The sequence below is a fragment of the Pogoniulus pusillus genome, chromosome 14 (genome assembly GCF_015220805.1).
Source record: "Pogoniulus pusillus isolate bPogPus1 chromosome 14, bPogPus1.pri, whole genome shotgun sequence".
Lineage (NCBI taxonomy): Eukaryota > Metazoa > Chordata > Aves > Piciformes > Lybiidae > Pogoniulus > Pogoniulus pusillus.
The window spans coordinates 5,543,163-5,563,105 of record NC_087277.1 but is presented as its reverse complement, the minus strand read 5'-3'; the positions used below and the strand labels follow the sequence as shown (position 1 = coordinate 5,563,105).

Here is a 19,943-nt window from a genome sequence, read left to right as displayed (position 1 = left end):
GAGCCGGACTATTCTGAGCGGTGCCCAAAAGAAAGGATAAGTGATAGGAGGCACAGATTTGGAAAATTGTTTAGACAGAAGAAACCTTTTTCCTGTACACGTGATCAGAAAAGTGGAAGAAGTTTCCCAGGAGAGTTGTGAGAGTCTCTGTAGAGGTCTAGACAGGACTTGAAGTGGGAACTATTCTGAGCAACCTGCTTTAATTGACACTGCTTTTAGCTTTTAGACTACAGTGTCTCCAGGGGTGCATTCTGACTTTGTGAAGGTGTGAAGTGTTCATATGTGCTGAGAAACCAATATTCTCATGTTTGACCATGTAGTGGCCTTTCAGTATCTCAAAGGGGCCTACAGGAGTGTTGGAGAGGGACTATTTACAAGGTCTTGTGATGACAGGATGAGAAGTAATGGGTTTAAACTGGCAGAGGAGAGATTCAAACTAGATGTTAGGAAGAAGTTCTTGACAGTGAGGGTGGTGAGACACTGGCACAGGTTGCGTTGCCCAGGGAGATTGTGGCTGCTCCCTCCCTGGAAGTGTTCAAGGCCAGGTTGGGTGAAGCCTTGAGCGACCTCTTCTAGTGGGAGGTGTCCCTGTCTATGGCAGGTAGTTGGAACTAGATGATCTTTGAGTTCCCTTCCAACATTCTATGAGTCTATGACCTCTTTGGATTGTACCAGATAAGGAATGTAAGAAGTATCTGACCCCTGTTGCCCTTCTTATAAATCAAATTACGTATTTGATGTGTCAGCATGGCTTTCTCTTGTGTCTGTGTATGACATAATGAACTGTACACTGCTGAGGAAAGATGCTTGCAGAAACTGTCTTGGATATTAGTAACCATATTGGCTGTTGAAAGGGAAGCCTCTCATTACTGTCATTGCACTGTGGAGCAGAATTGCTTGAAATCCTCATTAAGGCAATGCCTAGGTAACAATTAAGAATATTTTTGACTTTTATTTTAATGTGTAAGCATTTAGTTCAATGCATCTTGAAATTGTTGATTAGTGAATCACTGGGTGCAGCTCACTGGGAAGCTTTTCCTGAGGCAAAGCTCTTGTTTTGCACTGGATACCTGCTTCATAGCTTAAAAGTTCACTTACTGCCTACTTTATGCTGTCAACATGTAATCTGCAGGAGTAGCTTTTTCTTGGTAATGTCTAAGTGGACTTTGAATCAGTGGGTATAGTGAAAGAAGAGTCTTCCTTCCCAGAGATTTGTTTTCACTTAGGATCTGACCTTTCTTTAAAAGTATTTTTTTAGCCCATCTTGACCTTTTAGCTAGAATCACAAAGTAAAAAATGGTAAAGTTTCATTTATAAATAGTTCACCTTTGCATTACTTTATAATCGGCATTTACTCTATTTAGACACTAACCTCATTTATTTGTTCTGAGTGAGAAGAGAATATCTTATTAATGCTTTTTTTTTTTTTTTTTCATTTTTAGCCATATTTTTCAGAGTGGTTAAGGCAGTAATTGTCAGAGGGCTGAGTTTTTTGGGCCCCACAGTTTAATAGGGACATAGAACCGCTTGAGACAGTTCAGCGCAGAGACACAAAGGTGATGAAGGGAATGGAACATCTCTCTTATGAGGAGAGGCTTAGGGAGCTGAGTCTGTGCTGCTTGAAGAGGAGACTGAGAGGTGACCTCATCAGTGGTTAGAAATATGTAAACGTGAGTGCCAGGAGGCTGGAGCCAGGATCTGCTCAGTGATGCCCAATGACAGGACAAGGGACAATGGGTGGAAGCTGAGGCATAGGAAGTTTCATTTAAACATGAGAAAGATTTTTTTTTCACTGCAAGGGTGACAGAGCTCTGGAACAGATTTCCCAGGGGAGTTGTGGAACCTCCTTCTCTGGAGATATTCAAAACCCTTCTGTGTGATCTGCTGTGAGTGATCCTGCTCTGGCTGGGGAGTTAGACTGGATGAGCTTTTGAGGTCCCTTCCAGCCCCTGACATCCTGTGTTTCTGATGCCTCCTTGGTGAGCTGGAGGCCAGAGGGAATCTGTGTGGGTGCTTCCAGTGCAGTGCATCACAGCCAGTGCTGATGTCACTGCCTAACGGAGCAAGGAAAGGTGGGAGGCAGATGGAGGCATATCCAGCCCTGGGCATCAGACTCCTCCATGGGAAGAGGAACAGAACACATTCAGGCAGATGCATTAGCCCCATGGATGAGCAGGACAGGTCTTTGGGAGGGGGGTAGGGTGGAGTTCAGCACTGCTGTCATCACTGAGGCAGCGATTGATGATTCCAGACTACAGATCCTGGACCCCTGGAGGCCCAAGGATACAGGCCAGTGCTGCCTAGAGCCACTACAGCCCTCAGAGTCTAATAGGCCTTTGAACAGGACTTGCACAGTGATATAAGATACATAGAAATATTAATTCAGATCTGAAGTTTTCCAGATTGTAATGCACTTGTATAATATGGGATGCAGAATCTTTTTTTATGGAATAAGGGAAGAAATTTTTTATGAAGTTAATAATCTATTATTATTCTAATTAAAGTTTTATCAGTCTAGTAGTCTAAATTATACAGTATTAAAAAGCTTCAATAATACTACACTAGAAAATTTAAGAGCTGCCTTCCTACTCTCCACTGTTTTTCTTTTGTCTTATTTTCTTTTGCTTATTCCTGAGCTAGGGAATTTATATTCATGGTGGTGATAGGATGGAGGCAGGCTGCTGCTTCAGTCTTGGGACTTCAAATGTTTCTCTTTATCATAGAATGATAGAATGATTTGAGTTGGAAAGAACCTTAAAGGTCATCTATTCTCAAACCCCCTTGGCATGGGCAGGGACACCTTTCACTAAACAAGCTTGCTCAAAGCCCCTTTCAGCCTGGTTTTGAACACTTCCAGGGAAGATTCAGTCACAACCTTTTTGGGCAACTTGTTCCAGTGTCTCACCACTCTCTCAGTGAAGAGTGTCTTCCTTACAGCTCATATGAATCTGTGAATCTACCTTCTTTCATTTTAAAGCCCTGGTCCTGTCACTACATCCCTTAAACATCCCTTTCCAGCTTTCTTGTAGGACCCCTTAGGTACTGAAGACTGCTCTATGTTAGATGTGTATAAATATATACATGTTTTCTTAACACAGGCTGCTTCTTTGTCATTGTTCTTCAGTAAAGGCTGTTGCTTGTTATACAGTGATTATGTAGCTCTATCATGGCTTTACTGTATGCAGTATTCTCAGAGTACAGCATCCCCAAGTGCAAACAGGTCAGGGAATACTTGACCACAACAAATTATCAAAACAACCTCAGGCCAAGGCAAGCCTGCACAGGGTCAAAACGATTCCTTGTATTACTAATGGCAAAGTTATACTTATTAAGCTACAGTCTTCAGAATTTCTATATCATTATCTTGCAATTTTGCTAGACACAGGTAAATGTAAAATGTGGTTATATATTAAGGGCTACATTCTTTCCTATGCAGTGAATATAGTTAGTTTTTCTGCAAGCTGGTCTTTGCCACTTGGCTAGTAAATGAACAGTCATTCTGAGAAGAAGAAGTAGAAGAGGAGGCTCAGGGGTGACCTTATTGCTGTCTACAACTACCTGAGGGGTGGTTGTGGCCAGGAGGAGGTTGCTCTCTTCTCTCAGATGGCCAGCACCAGAACGAGAGGACACAGCCTCAGGCTGCACCAGGGGAAATTTAGGCTTGAGGTGAGGAGAAAGTTCTTCACTGAGAGAGTCATTGGCTACTGGAATGGGCTGCCCAGGGAGGTGGTGGAGTCGCCGTCCCTGGGGCTGTTCAAGGCAGGATTGGATGTGGCACTTGGTACCATGGTCTAGCCTTGAGCTCTGTGGTAAAGGGTTGGACTTGATGATTTGTGAGGTCTCTTCCAACCCTGATGATACTGTGATACTGTGAAGTACTAATCTGCTTAAAAATAAAGAAAAAAACATTACTAGGTCTTAAAATAATCTTCCCTGTAAGGAAGATTAATACATTTGATCAGTTTTTGAGTCTTAAAATACTTTAGTAATTGTTAGTGATAAATTTGTGTTAACTCCTTGATGCCTAACACTGGATTTAGAAGAGGAACTTTGGGCATTTAGGCTATTTGGGGTAAACATTACATACCTGACCTAGATATTTGCAAGAAATGATGTAAAATTTTGTTGTTTCATTTTTTCATATTAAAAGAAAGATGATTATTATGGCTTTATCATTCATTATTTTTCCATCTATCTGGACTTCACTGGAAAAAAAGGTGTCAAAGTCATGTCAGTATGTAGTTCCAGCTTCAGCAATATTGTGCTATCTGACACAGTGTATTTGAGTGATACATGCTATTTTATGCTCTTTTACTTTTTTACAGCACTGAACACCTATTAGGCTACTAATTTTAATATCTTTCTGACACTTAAAAGAACAGCATGAATTTTAATTTTGTTGGTAAGAAATAAGAGTACTACAATATGATGACAGGGATAAGGTGAAGACAAGAAACAGAATTAGAATCATAGAATCATAGAATCAACCAGGTTGGAAGAGACCTCCAAGATCATCCAGTCCAACAGAAAGCTCTGATTAAACGTCCATGATATTTTCAAATCAAAGCAGCTATTGAAAAGGTACATACGAGATTTTATCATAGAATCATAGAATCAACCAGGTTGGAAGAGACCTCCAAGATCAGCCAGTCCAACCTATCACTCAGCCCTATCCAATCAACTAGACCATGGCACTAAGTGCCTCATCCAGGCTTTTCTTGAAGACCCCCAGGGACGGTGCCTCCACCACCTCCCTGGGCAGCCCATTCCAATGGTAAATCACTCTCTCTGTGAAGAACTTCTTCCTAATATCCAGCCTATAAGTTGATTTGAACTCTTTTTGTTTGGTTTCGGTATTTTTTTCTTGGTTTTTCATTTGGTTGGTTTTTGTGTGTGTGATTTTTGTTTTCTTTCTTTGCTTGTTTTGCCTTTTCTTTTTTTTTGTTGGTTGGTTGTGTGTTATTTGGTGTTTTTTTTTCTCAAAAAGTGGTTATAGCACACATACCAGCAATAAATTAAACTTGTAATAGTTTCTCTGTTCTTTCTTGATTCTTCTACTTGATCTCAGAAGCAGCTTTCCAAACCTGTCCAAAATCCAGTCATTAAAATCCCATGAGCCAGCAGTGTGCCCAGATGGCCATGAGAGCCAATGTCATCCTGGCCTGTATCAGGAACAGTGTGGCCAGTAGGACAAGGGAGGTTATTCTGCCCCTGTACTCAGCACTGGTCAGGCCACACCTTTAGAGCTGTGTCCAGTTCTGGTCCCCTCAGTTCAAGAGAGCTGTTGAGGTACTGGAATGTGTCCAGAGAAGGGCAATGAAGCTGGTGAGGTGCCTGGAGCACAGCCCTCTGAGAAGAGGCTGATGGAGCTGGGGGTGTGCAGCCTGGAAGAGAGAAGGTTCAGGAGTGACCTCATTGCTGTCTACAAGTACCTGAAGGGAGGCTGTAGCCAGATGGGGTTGGTCTCTTGTCCCAGGCAAGCAGCCACAGAACAAGGGGACACAGTCTCAAGTCATGCCAGGGGAGGTCTAGGCTGGATGTTAGGAGGAAGTTGTTGGCAGAGAGAGTGATTGGCATTGGAAAGGGCTGACCAGGGAGGTGGTGGAGTCACTGTCCCTGGAGGTGTTTAAAAGGAGGCTGAATGAGCCACTTAGTGCCGTGGTTTAGTTAACTGGAAGGCTTAGGTGATAGATTGGTCTTGGCAATCTCGGAGGTCTTTTCCAACCTGGTTAATTCTATGATTGTGTGATTTGTGTAAACGTTTGGGTTTATTTCTGTTTCATTAAAAGCAATAGGCCTTTCAGAATGTTTTTCACTCAAGTTATACCAGATGACAAGAGTATCCATAGATGTGCCCATGTTGCTCATTTTCATATTGTTCTTGTTGAACATATGTTGCTGGAATAAAAAAACTATCACTTTTTTTCTATGTTTTGAGTCTGGTAGAGGTGAGAATCTTGCTAAGGTATTTAGCATTTCTCTGGTGTCAAAAACTAGAAGAATGATTCTGTCTAGATAGAAATTCAGATTTTAAGATTAATCACTTTTGTAAAATTAAGATACATAAATTTACCCTATATTCAGTATCTACTTAGAAGTCAAATGATCACTGAGAGAAACATCTGGGAAACAGTAGATACATTCATTTGCATCTACTTAAAGATAACATATGTCTGTATCTCTTGTATCTGAAAATTCCTGGCCAATGCCTGATTGTTATTTTCCAATTGTTCTGGTACGTTTTACTCCTCGAGTTGCTTTGTACTTAAAATTAATATAAAAGATGAAAAGAAAGAGTAGGAATAACAATAGAGAGTTTGAGTAAGAGAGAAACAAGCAAACAAATACATAAGAGAATGCACTAATGGAAAGAGTTGCCTTCTAGTACCAAGAAGGAATAAAAAATAAAGTTCTCAATCAATTCATGTGAATTATGGACAATATGAAAACAGAAGGAGGCAAAATTAATTATGATGAATTAGAATAGCTGCTGAACAGTAGCCTGGGATCCTATTTTTTTGTTCTTATGAACAATTTGCCACTTTTCTTCTGCTCTTCTACAGCTCAAGTTGAAAACACGTCAACTTAGGGGATATTCGTAAATGGGCCATACTCTACCTAGAGTTCAGTACAAAGTGCAGATAGTCAATAGACCAAAGGAAAGGGTTACTGTGCTTTATTCAGTGTTCCTGTCACCATGGCTGGAAAAACAAAGCTTTAAGCTCCATGTCAGGAAAGATGTTTTCTTTGCCAGAGCATGTTCAGTGGAGGGCCACTAAGGTGGCTGGAGTGATGGAGGCATCCTGGCCTGTATCAGGAACTGCGTGGCCAGTAGGACAACGGAGGTTATTCTTCCTCTGTACTCAACTCTGTTCAGGCCACACCTTGAGTGTTGTGTCCAGTTCTGAGGCCCTTAATTCAAGAGAGATGTTGAGATACTGGAATGTGTCCAGAGAAGGGAAATGAAGCTGCGAGAGGCCTGGAACATAGTCCTCTGAGGAGAGGCTGAGGGTCACCCTGGGTGACCTCATTGCTGTCTACAACTACCTGAAGGGAGGCTGTAGCCAGGTGGGGTTGGGCTCTTCTGCCAGGCAAGCAGCAATAGAACAAAGAGACTCAGTCTCAAGTTGTGCCAGGGGAGGTCTAGGCTGGATGTTAGGAGGAAATTCTTGCCAGAGAGAGTGATTGGCATTGGAATGGGCTACCCAGGGAGGTGGTGGAGTCACCATCCCTGGAGGTGTTGAAGAAAAGACTGAGGCACTTAGTGTCATGGTCTAGTTGGTTGACTAGGGCTGGGTACTAAGTTGGCCAATATGATCCTGGAGATCTCTTCCAACCTGGTTGATTCTATGATTCTATGACTTGCCTTGTAAGGAGCGGCTGAGACATCTAGACTTTTCCATCCTGGTAAAGAGAGGGAAGCTGATAGCAGCTCCCAACTGCCAGGGTGTTACTGAAAAGGCAGACAAACATTTTATAGTGGAACATGGTGTGGGGATGAGAGACTAATAAGAAATTTTGAAACAAGATATAAAGAACAACTCTCATGCACTTAAGCAAATTGCTTAGGGAGATTGATCATCTTTAGATTCATTTCATACCCTTGCTAGTGGCCACTCAGATTTTACTGACTGTGCTTTTTCTGTGGAATTATATCTGGCTTGCAACAACAGAAATTACAATAACATACTTCATGTCAAATCTTTATTTTAAAAGTGCATTGCACTGGGAATAGTTTGCTTCAGTCCAATCAGTGGTTAATATGTGAAAGCATAGTAATTTTCTGATTTCTCACTGTCATTTATTGAATTAATGGATTTTCCTTAAAATCCTGCTAAACTGTATTTCTCAGTTATATCTTGTAGTAAAGAATGGCAATTAAATAATGTTAATTTTATGGGAAAAAAAGAAGTAAATCTTAAATCACATGTTAATGCATGTTGGCTGATCACTGATATTCTTGTGGAAGCTTGTGGAGCTGGAAGACAAAAACAATTCTGGTTTAAGAGGAGACAACAGCCACAGCTGAAATCTACATCTTAATCTGGGACTAAACATAACCTGATAAGATAGCACAGAGCTCAATGGTCCTAAAATGAACATAAACCTCAGATTGTCTTGTCTGAAATTAATTTGTTAGCAAAACATTTTACTTCTAAAGTGTGTAGAGATTCAAATTAAGAGCTGTAAGAAGAATTGCATCTTTCTGATTCTGCTTCCCAACACACATCAATTACTCTGACTACACTTTCTGAGACCTACAGTTTCTAGAAGTTGTTAAATTTGAATTTTAATATTGGCACATTAGTTACAACTTCCAGGAATGCATTTTAAATTTCTATGCTGATTGTAGAGAAAAAACAGATTTTTTTTTTTATCTATCATGCCCTGTTAGAAAAAGAAGCTTTCCCAAGTCATAGTCTTCTAAAAGGGAAGAAAAACTATCCTCAGTAACTGGAAAAGGAGAAACATATACCCCATGTTCAAAACGGGTAAGATGGAAGAACCAGGGAACTATAGGCCAGTCAGTGTCACCTCTGTGCCCAGTAGGATCATGGAGCAAATCCTCCTGGAGGCACTAATGAGACAGAGGAATAGTGAAGAGGTGATTGGGTACAATCAGCATGGCTTCACCAAGCGCAAATCCTGCCTGACAAACCTGGTGGCCTTCTATGAAAAGATCACAACATTCATAGATGAGGAGTGAGCAACTGATGGCATTGACCTGGACCTGAGCAAGGCCTTTGACACTGTCCTGCATCACATCCTGATCTCCAAGCTGGTGACACATAGGTTTGGTGGATAGGTCACTAGATGGATAAAGAATTGGTTTGATGACCACATGCAAATAGTGGCTGTCAATGGCTTCATGTTCCACTGGAGGCCAGTGACAAGTGGAGTCCCTTAGGAATCAGTCCTGGCACCAGTCTTGTTTAATGTCTTTGTCAGTGACATGGACAGTGGCACTGAGTGCACTCTCAGCAAGTTTGCTGACAACACCAGGCTGTGTGGTGTGGGTGTCAGCTGGATGGAAGGGATGCCATCCAGCGGGAACTGGATGGGCTGGAGATGTGGGCATGAGCCAGCCTCATGAGGTTCAACAAGACCAAGTGCAAGGTCCTGCCTCTTGGTCAAAGCAATACCAAGCACCAACATAGGCTGGGCAGGGAGTGGCTGGAGAGCAGCCCAGCCCTGAGGAGAGGGGCATGAGGGTGATGGTGTATGAGAAGCTCAATATGAGCTGTCAGTGTGCTCTTGCAGCCCAGAAACCCAACCCGATCCCGGGCTGCATCAAGACAACTGTGGCAAGCAGGGTGAGGGAAGTGATCCTCCCTCTCTACTCTGCACTGGTGAGACCCCACCTGGAGTACTGCATCCAGTTCTGTAGTCCCTATTACATGTGGGATATAGATGTGCTGGAAGGTGTCCAGAGAAGGGCCACGAGGATGATCAGAGGGCTGGAGCACCTCTGCTGTGAGGAGAGACTGAAAGAGTTGAGGCTGTTCAGTCTGGAGAGAAGAAGGCTCTGAGGTGACCTTCTTGTGGCCTTCCAGGTTCTGAAGGGGGCCTACAAGAAAGCTGGGGAGGGACTTTTGAGGCTGTCAGGTAGTGACAGGACTACGGGGAATGGAACAAGGATGGAAATGGGTAGATTCAGACTAGATGTTAAGAAGTTCTTCACCATGAGGTTGGTGAGACCCTGGAATGCGTTGCCCAGGGAGGTGATGCAAACCCCATCCCTAGAGTCATGTAAGGCCAGGCTGGATGAGGTTCTAGACAGCCCGATCTAGTGTGAGGTGTCCCTGCCCATTGCAGGAGTGTTTGAACTAGATGATCCTTGTGGTCCCTTCCAACCCTGGCTGATTCTATGATTCTATGAATATAATTCAATAAAACCATTTTTCACTGTACTAGATAGCTTTTCCCTCACCATTTTCTCTATATTTCCCCCCCCCCCCCCCAGGGATTATTTGTAAAGAGATAGTCCATTAGACTAATTTACACAAGAACTTCCACTTTATCTGGGTAAATTTCCTTTGCTATCGTGTTTACAACAGGAACCCTGTGTACACTTGTGGCATATTGCGTATGCAAAATGTATGCATCTAGAACAGATTCCTAATCTATTTTTGGAGTTTTGTCTCAGGCAAATGTCAAAGGCTCTTGCCTTTTTCCTTTACTAAAAATGATCTTGGAATCAGGAGCAACCTCCACTCCTGTATAAATAGAAAGGCTTATGGGCCTCCCATATGTTTGCATTACACAAGGTCTTAGTAGTCATGACAGTTTTTGAGTACAGTTTCATTCAGATGAGTTTTCTGAACTGAGTAGCTCCCTAAAGCTCAATGTCCTTCCACTTCTACATACTTGGATTTTTTTTTTGCTTGTAAATATCACTTAAAATTTTACCTCACCTAAGCAATGTAATTTGACATGTGAAAGGTCATTGATTTTACTGATTTTAATTTATTCTACATCTGGGAGTCACTTAGAGAAATGGTTGTCCTGTTTGTTAGGTCTCAGACTGCTTTCATGCGGGCTGATCAGGTTTAGTTTCTTGGTGAATCAGTGCCTAAGCAACAATTAGTTGTCCTTGGCTCCACATCCTTATTGCTTCTTCCCATGGTGCATCCTGGCAGTTCCTCAAGCTTCACATTTTTTCTGTTCTGATTGTGAATTTGAGTGATTACCTCCCTCCGAGTTGGTTCAGTTGACTGTGAATTGTTGGCGTAAGCTTTATCTAAGTAGCAGAAATCAATCTTCCTTTCTTCTTGTACCAATTTTGTTGCAAGCTTTTCTTTTTCTAAAAACAATCTTATGGAAAATTAATATGTAAGGATTTGAGGGGTTTTGATAAATAATTTTTAACAGTATATCTCTGACAAGTTGAAATGTCAGCTTTGACTGCAGGTGGTTGAAATGGAGAGTATGGTACATTGTCCATGCAATATAGGCATTTTGTTTGGTCTAAGCCTGTTTTAATAGAACAATAAGACAAATTTCATACTGTTACAGATCACAAATGATATGTAGGCAAAAATGAATGCCTTTATTCTATGCAGTAACTAATACTTACCAGATTGCATATTCAAAACATTCATTTTGTGTTAGTGTCTAGGTTAATCATACCACACATCTTCTGAATGAGTCTTTTTTTTTTTGTGCAGTGTAATTGGATATGGGGGCCTAAGAAGTTAGGTGTTTTGCTTTAAAGTTTTCTCTGTATCAAAGCAGTATAGTACAGTATAGACTTTAAAGCAAGTTTGTGTTTTTCTTGCTTTTTTTCCTTAGAGATGAACTTTCTCTTAACTTATTTTTGGTTTAAGTACTGTGCCTCTTAAAAGCTCTAGGAAATAACTGAGATTCTGAGTACTACTTTGCTATGAGCTTGATATTAGGAGTAGGTGTTCTTGTACATGTGGTTGCATGATAAAGGTATGTCTGCATAGCTTTTGCTTTAATAATAGTGGTCATGTAACATGCAATAAGTTTCCTTTGTTTTGATTAACATTATCCTGTTTTAGAGTAGCTCTTGACCATGCACTTGTATTTTCTGTGTTTTAATCTTGATACCAGTCTGTCAAAATTTACTGTAGTCTGAATCATAACTACACTAGTCCTTTGATATTCTTCAATGTTTTGCAATTTTCTTCTTTAATTCTGAAATAAAGAGTAAAACATAATCTGGGCCTATTTTAGTTACTTATACCACTGTCATCATAGGATAGTAAGCAGCTTTTGGTTCCGTCTCTGGCGTAAACCTTACCTCATGCTTTTAACATTGCTTAGTTTTGCCACTGTATTTAGAAATGTTGTACTGCAGAACAGAAATGTAAATACAAGATAGCAAAAAAAAAACCCAAAGCTTACTCTCAGCAGCTTTATTAGTTGTCTACATTATCTGTTGCTACTCAGTTATGGTAGTATTTTTAAATAGCATTGCAAATAAAGCATTTCACCCTGTAGTAGTAAAACCCCCAGACTTTATTAGCAAGACTACATATTTCTGATACTAGGATCTGTTCTACATTTTTTATTATGCAGTGCATTGGATAAATCTGTCAAGAGATTTGATATACTGTGTACATGAAAGGTGCTATATAGTGCTTAGTTCCTCTGAGAGGCTGATTTCCATTTTTGTAGGCTACAGGTTCATCTAACAGTGCAAAAGCTCTGGTTTATTTCCATCCTGTCGTTGTCACTCTCTACACTTACAAGACAGGTCTCAATATCTTTGTGAGAGGACAGCTCAGAAGTAAAAAGAGAAGTGGGGGATGTTATTCCTTGACTATTCAAAGACCTCATAATCATTATTATGGAATCAAAACCCATGCTTTAAAGATAACATAGTACATTAGCTATATTACTAATAATTTTATTATGCATTCCTCAGTCATTTATTCCGTCCAGTCAAGATGAAATTACTACTTTGTCAGATGCTCTGAATGCTTACAGGTGAGAGATATAGCTTCCAAACATTTGCAGCCAAATCTGAAGAATGAGGAAGGATGACAAGGTTAATAAAATATTAAAAATCCCCACGTGGCTTCTACATTTTAGCTACTAGACAAGTTAGAAATATTAACTTGATATTTTCACAAGCAGTGCATGGACACTTTTCTAATCAGCAAAAGCTTTGTGGGTAGTTTTTTTGAGTAAAATAACATGACCTGTTAGAGGAATCAGTGAACAAAAAAAAGAATTAGAGATGCAGCATTTATTCAATATCAAGCGTAGAAAATTATGCATAGATATTTTGTTTAAATGCATATAATTTACTACCCATCGACCCTTGGCTTTGTATCAGGTCTGAAAGACTTTTAGTGCCCTGTCAAGACTAAAGTGTATGAACATATTTGGCAGTGTCATTGGCAGCTGGAGCACAGAAGCTTCAGCTACTGCCTAGGTTGGTATAACATGCTGCTATTTTCACTCCTCAAAAGGGTGCTTATCACTTTTCTGCACATGGGGTCTCTTTAATGATACAGCTGAATGTTTTGCTTTAGCCATGCTGATTTCAGGACTGGATTTGCTGGGGTGGAAATTATGTGCTGCTGTTCTGACTGGCACAAAAGTTTTTGAGGACAAATGAAACTAAATGTGTAACACCACTATACTTGCAAAGTGTTCACTAGCATTAAAACGTGTTCTGAGTTTTTAAATAAAGCCTATCAACTTTCCTCTTTTTATGTCAGCTGTCTTTACTGTGTTAAACAGAGGGAAACTTAATCTCTTAGGCTGACCAGGAAAACACAATTGCAAAGAAAAAGTTAGCATCCAGTGCTACTGTGTGTCCCACAGGTTCTTCCACTTTGATCAAAACTGCCTCCACTGGTGAGTTAGAGGAGCGTATTGCGGACACAACTGGTGCTATTACAGTTGCTAGTGCATCTGCTGATGTTGCTGTATCCAGTGCAGTGACCACCTATAGACAACCTCCTGAAGAGCAACAAGTGCAAGCTATGAATATAAGAAAAACCATTTGGGAGTCGGCCACTTCCAAGGAAGCACTCTCCCTCCATCAAGCAGATTTACAAAGCACAAGAAGAGGACCAAGAAATGCTGAGCAGATAGAAAGAACTAAAGAACTTGCAGTTGTTACTCATAGAGGTATTGGATATTATTTTACTTGTGCCCATGTAGTTACAGAAATAAATATTTTGTCTAAATTAGAAGTGAAAGGTCAAGGTGTACATGTAGAAATTTAGAAATGTAATTGAACCAAATGGGAAAGGGATTAAGTTTGTTTTAAATTGAGTTCTAGGGGGCCATCCAGATGGAAAAATGAAATTAAGAATAATGTTGTCGTAGTAATTTTAATTAATTTGATTTACAAAAAGACAAAAGAGAAAAATAAGAACCTTTTTTAAATGTTACTTTATAGCTTATGTCTTTATAATCTCTACCAAGCGTAGTATAAATAAGGTCTGATGAAAATTTAGAGAACTGTGATGAAAATCTGCATTTGTTCTGTATGTGTGCTTAGCTATAATCATTAAAAATATACTTTATAAATAGCTGCTTTGTTCTGAAAGAATCAGTGATCTGATTTTAATCATTTCCCATGTGCTTAAAATTTCAGCAGCATTTTGGCTTAGCAGCATTTTGATTTTTCAAAACATCTGTAAATCTTTTTTCTATCAAAATGTATTTAAACACTTATTTCTTTTGTCCACCACCACCACAACATAATGTTTAAAATACTGGAAGATCAAGAAACACAAATTTAGTATGTGTTGTACTAATGCAGTATGTTAATGCAATAGTTAGTAGTACAGTGCAGTAAATCAATACAGTGATGCAGTATCTTTAATGTGAAGTATGTCTTCCATAGAATTTAGGATTGAAAAAGGGCATAAGGGGGAAGAGAGAAACTAGTCAGCTCATGTGAAAAGCAAAAATGGAACAGTATGGAAAATGAATGGTTCACTGCTTCATAGTTAAGATATAATTAACCTACAGCTGTTGCTGTACTACAAAAAATGGTGAAAATTCCTTTCTTCTAAAGCCAACTTTCAAGGTGCAGAAAGGCTCAGGAAGACAGTTCATCCTTCACTGTGTTGTGTCAAGTGAAGTTTGTTTGGCTAATCACTAGGTTTAGAGGTTTTGAATGTAAATTTCCGTAGCTTGACTGCCATCAACTGAAAACCGAGTGGGTCGCTCTCTTCCTCAACCCCACACTTCCCTGGCAATCTGTTCAGTCCCTTGAAATGCTGGTCCCCAAGATATCTTGGTATCAAGCATTTGTGTTGTCAGACCTTGGAAGTTCTGGACAATTAGGGGCATCACATGAACACAAAGTCTATTAAGAGAAAAAAAGAAAACAAAAGGCACTGATCTGCGTGTGAATAGTAAGTTCTGTGCATTCAGGTTGTGGTTGTGCTGTGCATGAGGCTGAGTTTCCAGAGGAAATATAATTAGATGTACACCCAAGATGATGTAGGAATATCATACATCATTTATATGCACATAAACACCAAATAAGGGAAGTCCAGAGTGTGTCAGACACCTGTTTAGTTCTTTAGAAACAGCAATTGCTGCATGTAAGATTTTCCATCAGGAGATATTGAAGTTCTTGAATAATGAGTGAATTACTTGTTCTGCACAAGCTGGACTCAGTTCTAGACTGTATTCCAAACAAATGTATTCTGTCTCTTCAGACAGCGTTTAATGTGTTAGTTATTGTTTCTAGGGTAACATAAATCCAGCAATACAGTTATTGTGTAAGATCATCTAATTCTGAGTCTACAGCTATTTTTTATGTCAACTTGTGTTCCTTAACATCTGGATCCAGTGAGAAGTAAAAAAATGGTACTGGGTGTTGTTTCTAAATAATAGGCAGTAAGAAGAATGCAGATTCAATGAGTGAATTTCTGTCTCAAGCTTGTGGCAATAATGAAAAAAAAAATAACCTTGAGATAATGTAGTCTCAAAGGCTTTCACTTTAGAACTCCTTTTAACAATTGTTTTTATTTCAGACATTCACAAAGGGAACCCCTTGCAGTTGACTTTAAGTAAATGTCAAAGATGAGAAGAACATGAAGAACTGTAAGAACAGAAGAATATAAAGACTGTGAAGGGGCACAAACCCTTCCTTTTATTTCTAGAGATACTGCCTATTTTAAAAAACATGTTACAGGGGCTTTTATCTGTATGCAATACAATCATTTAGGTGCAGTCAAATATGCAGTCTACTTGTTCAGATGATCTTATACCTCTGCAGATGTTACGTTAGAATAGTTGTGTGTGCAGTCTTGGAATAATGGCTTTGATGTTTTGGTATCTTTCCCCATCTCCATTAACTGAGTGGTAGTGAGCATAATGTGACAAAAGTTCAGATGAGGAGAAAGACTGTTTCAGTGTTTGAACTACTTTGAGCTGCACCCAAGCATACGAGTTCAGAAGAGGCTCTCATTTCCATGGTTAATACTCTGTAATAGTTACTTGTAGTAATGCAACCTGAGTGCCTGTTTTGGGTAGCATTGTGCTGGTTTAGATGTGTTTTAAATGTGTCTTAGACTTCATTTAAAAGATTTTAAACCATAGACAGGACAAGCTGGACTAATTTATTTTTTTTACATAAATGCTGTTGCCTAATTTAATACATGAACTTGTGTGGGGGTTGTGTTTTAAATAGATATTAAACTGCCTGCTCGTGCCTTGGAAGAGCACACGTTCTGCTGGATAAAACACTGGCTGCACAAAAGGGCACAAGGGATAGTGGTCATTGGAGTTAAATCCAGCTGGTGGCCAGTCACAAGTGGTGTCCCCCAGGCTTAGTACTGGGACCACTTCTGTTTAACATCTTTATTGATGATCTTGATGAAGACATAGAGTGTGTCAGCAGTAAGTTTGTAGATGATACCAAGTTAGGTGGAGTTGTTGATCTGCAGGAGAGTAGGGAGGCTCTACAGAGGCACTTGCATAGATTGGATTGATGAGTCAATGTTAATGATGTGTGAACTTCAACAAAGCCAGAACAATCCCAAAGAGCACTACAGGCTTGGGAAGTGTGGCTGGAAAGCTGCCTGGCAGAAAGTGATCTGGAAGTTGTAATTGACAAGCAACTCAATATGAGCTAACAGTGTGCCCAGTTGACAAGGAATGCCAATGGCATCCTGGCTTGTATTAGAAATTCTGTGTCCAGCAGGAGCAGGAAGGTGATTGTCCCTTTGTACTCTGCTCTGCTGAGGTCACACCTTGAGTATTGTATTCAGTTTTGGGCACCTCATTACAAGAGGGATGTGGAGGTGCTAGAGTGAGTGTAGAGGAGGGCAACAAATCTGGGGAGGGGCTTGGTGAGTAAATCTTGTGAGGATCAACTGAGGAAGTTGGAGTTGTTTAGTTTGAAAAAGAGGCTGAGGGGAGACTTTAATTTCTACCTGAAAGAACATTGTGGAGAGGTTGGTGCTGGTCTCTGCTCACAGGTAAATAGTGATAGAACAAGAAGGAATGGCCTCAAATGATGAGTGGGTAAGTGTAGATTGGACATTAGGATTTTATTTTTCATAGAATGAGTGGTCAGGCACTGGAATAGGCTGCCCAGGGAGGTAGTTGAGTTGTCAATCCTGGATGTGTTTAAGGGTCATATGTAGAGTAGGGATGTCAGTTGAACTTGGTGATCCTGAGAGTTTTTTCCAACCTGAATGTTTCCGTGATTCTGTGATTGTTCACATGGCTATGTACACTGATGCTTCATCTCATAAAAGCTAATTTTCTAGCATTATCACATTTGAACTATTATTGTTGAGATAAATGAGGGTATAAAAGTTTAAACTTGTCTCTTGAGGAAGTAGATACCCAAGACAAAGTAGGTGACTCGAGCTCTTACAATGTGCATTTCTCTTTATGGACTAGCTTAGATGTGTACAACTGCACTGTTTGCTGAGATGAAACCGAAGAAGTGAAGTCCACATTCAGTACTTAACTGTCATGTGTATGTCAAATCTGGTTTTGAGCATGTGCAAAATAATGCCTAATTTCCATATGTACGTGCAGCCTGGCACACACTTTAGTAGTGGTATGTTTAGAACAGATACATGTGTATAACTATTTCAGAGTGTATTCCAAAGATATTGCTTGATAAATTGATGTACAAACCTAGATGAAAGTAAAATTCTTGTAGCATAAAGATGCTTCATATAAAGATGCTTCATAGGTCTTAGGTTGCTTGTTTTCTTAGTGGTATTTAACAGCCTTATCAGTGTGATGCAAATAGTTATAAAACTATCTTATTATCTTTAATGTATTCACCAACTCACTCTTGTACCTGCTTTCAGTTCCATCTTAGATCTTGTGAACTGTTTTATGTACATAAACTATAGCTTGTCCATTTAGGTGCTTGAGGATGAGTAGAATCTTGGAGAAAATAACTCAAAACCCAAACAATCTTCCTTCTTTAATGTGTTATCTCTGAGAATAAAGGACAAATATCTCCCTAATGCAATCTTACCTTATGTTAGGGTTAGGTGTCCCAGCCAGTTTTGGTGACATGAGATATTTACCCCCATGCCAGCTCCTGAGGTCATGTATCAAGCCCACCCTCCTTTTTACTTAGGTGCTGGAAGAATAGCTATACCTACTGCTGCTCAGAAAAGGCCAGAGGAAGCTTTACAGTTGTAATCCTGCACTCATAGTGATGAGTAGATATAGCATCTTAGAAATCTCACACCTGAGAAAACATTACTTTTGTTCCAGTATAGCTGTACTGTGTGAAGGTATAGTTCTTGGGTCCATGTCTTCCACTGAGAATGGAATTATTTATGGACTTCAATTGTTATAGTGTGAGGGAAAAGCTTCTGGTATGGAGTTAAAGAGTTAAAAAAAACAACCAATCAACCAAAACAAACAGAAAAACAAAAATCCTGCATCTATACTTATTGATATATAAAATGTAAGATTTTGTGGCAGCTGATCCTTTCTGCTGCAAATAATCTATTTCCCAGAACCACTGTCAGTGTTTATAGGTTACATTCTGATGATACACAAGATAATAGATGTTTTATCTCCTAATATAAAAACCTTTATGTATTTAGAAGAAAGGCTCTTCCATTAGAAGTGTAGAAGTATTTATCATCTCATCCTTTGCTTACCCCATAAATTGTCTTTCTTGGTAGTATGCTATTTTATCCTGAATCTTGGTCTGCTATTCTGTATGGCTTATTAAAAAAAAAAAAAATCAATAGTATTTTGCTACTTCAGTATTTTTGTCTCCTGTAAGGGTTTCTTTGACTCTTCATTGATTTTTGTATGAGTTAACAGGTGCTGAGGAATGCTTTGATGGTACACTGCCTAACTTCTCACTGTAAGCTTTCTCAGATCTAGTTCCTTTAATCTCTGCTGTGTTCATCAGCAGCCTTTGCTTGTAGCCAGTGTAAAACATCTTCCATATCCTTTTTACATATATCTCATCTATAAAGGCACTTGAATATAATGACTCTTTTTGTTATCACTAAGCTTTTTTAAATTCTCTTTTTATTATTGTTTTATTTCCTATATTGAAGCCACACAGTTGCCTGGATTAATTGCCTTTAGCATAAAGCCAGCCCAAAATAAGGCCTTTACAGAAACAATTGACCTGAGGCCTTAAGTATCACAGTATCATCAGGGTTGGAAGAGACCTCACAGATCATCAAGTCCAACCCTTTACCACAGAGCTCAAGGCTAGACCATGGCACCAAGTGCCATGTCCAACCTTGCCTTGAACAGCTCCAGAGACGGCGACTCCACCACCTCCCCGGGCAGCCCATTCCAGTGTCCTATGACTCTCTCAGTGGAGAACTTTCTCCTCACCTCCAGCCTAAATTTCCCCTGGTGTAGCTTGAGGCTGTGTCCCCTTGTTCTGGTGCTGGCCACCTGAGAGAAGAGAGCAACCTCCCCCTGGCTACAACCACCCCTCAGGTAGTTGTAGACAGCAATAAGGTCTCCCCTGAGCCTCCTCTTCTCCAGGCTAACCAATCCCAGCTCCCTCAGCCTCTCCTCGTAGGGCTGTGCTCAAGGCCTCTCCCCAGCCTCGTTGCCCTTCTCTGGACACATTCAAGCATCTCAATGTCCCTCCTAAACTGGGGGGCCCAGAACTGAACACAGTACTCAAGGTGTGGTCTAACCAGCGATGGGAGCCATCTTCCTTACATATCACACTTTGCAAATAAAACTTTCCTAAGCTAGAAAGAGGATCAGTTGCAGAACCAACACTAGAACAGTAGATTTTTTTTTCCATTCAACTCTGTAGTTAAAATAGAAATTTGCCTTTTATACTTAATTTGATAACATAATTCTACAATCAAATTTTTTTTTTTGTCTCTGTGATCTAAGCATAGATGAAAAAATCTCAGCATTTGCTAAATAAAATACATTATTCCATACTAAACCTGGGAATGTAGCTAAGGGCAATTGTGGAAACAAGTAGTGCAGATACTTTAGGAATAGGGAGGTAATCTGGG

General features: G+C 39.9%; 1 protein-coding gene across 1 annotated transcript in view; it reads left to right on the top strand.

The window, feature by feature from the left end:
- CSMD3 (CUB and Sushi multiple domains 3) overlaps positions 1-19,943 on the top strand; it is a 483,827-nt gene that overhangs the window by 186,258 nt on the left and 277,626 nt on the right. Inside the window, exon 7 of the mRNA XM_064154172.1 lies at positions 13,303-13,611. Within this exon, the coding sequence (XP_064010242.1) occupies positions 13,303-13,611 (309 nt within the window). The remainder of the gene's footprint in view (positions 1-13,302; positions 13,612-19,943) is intronic.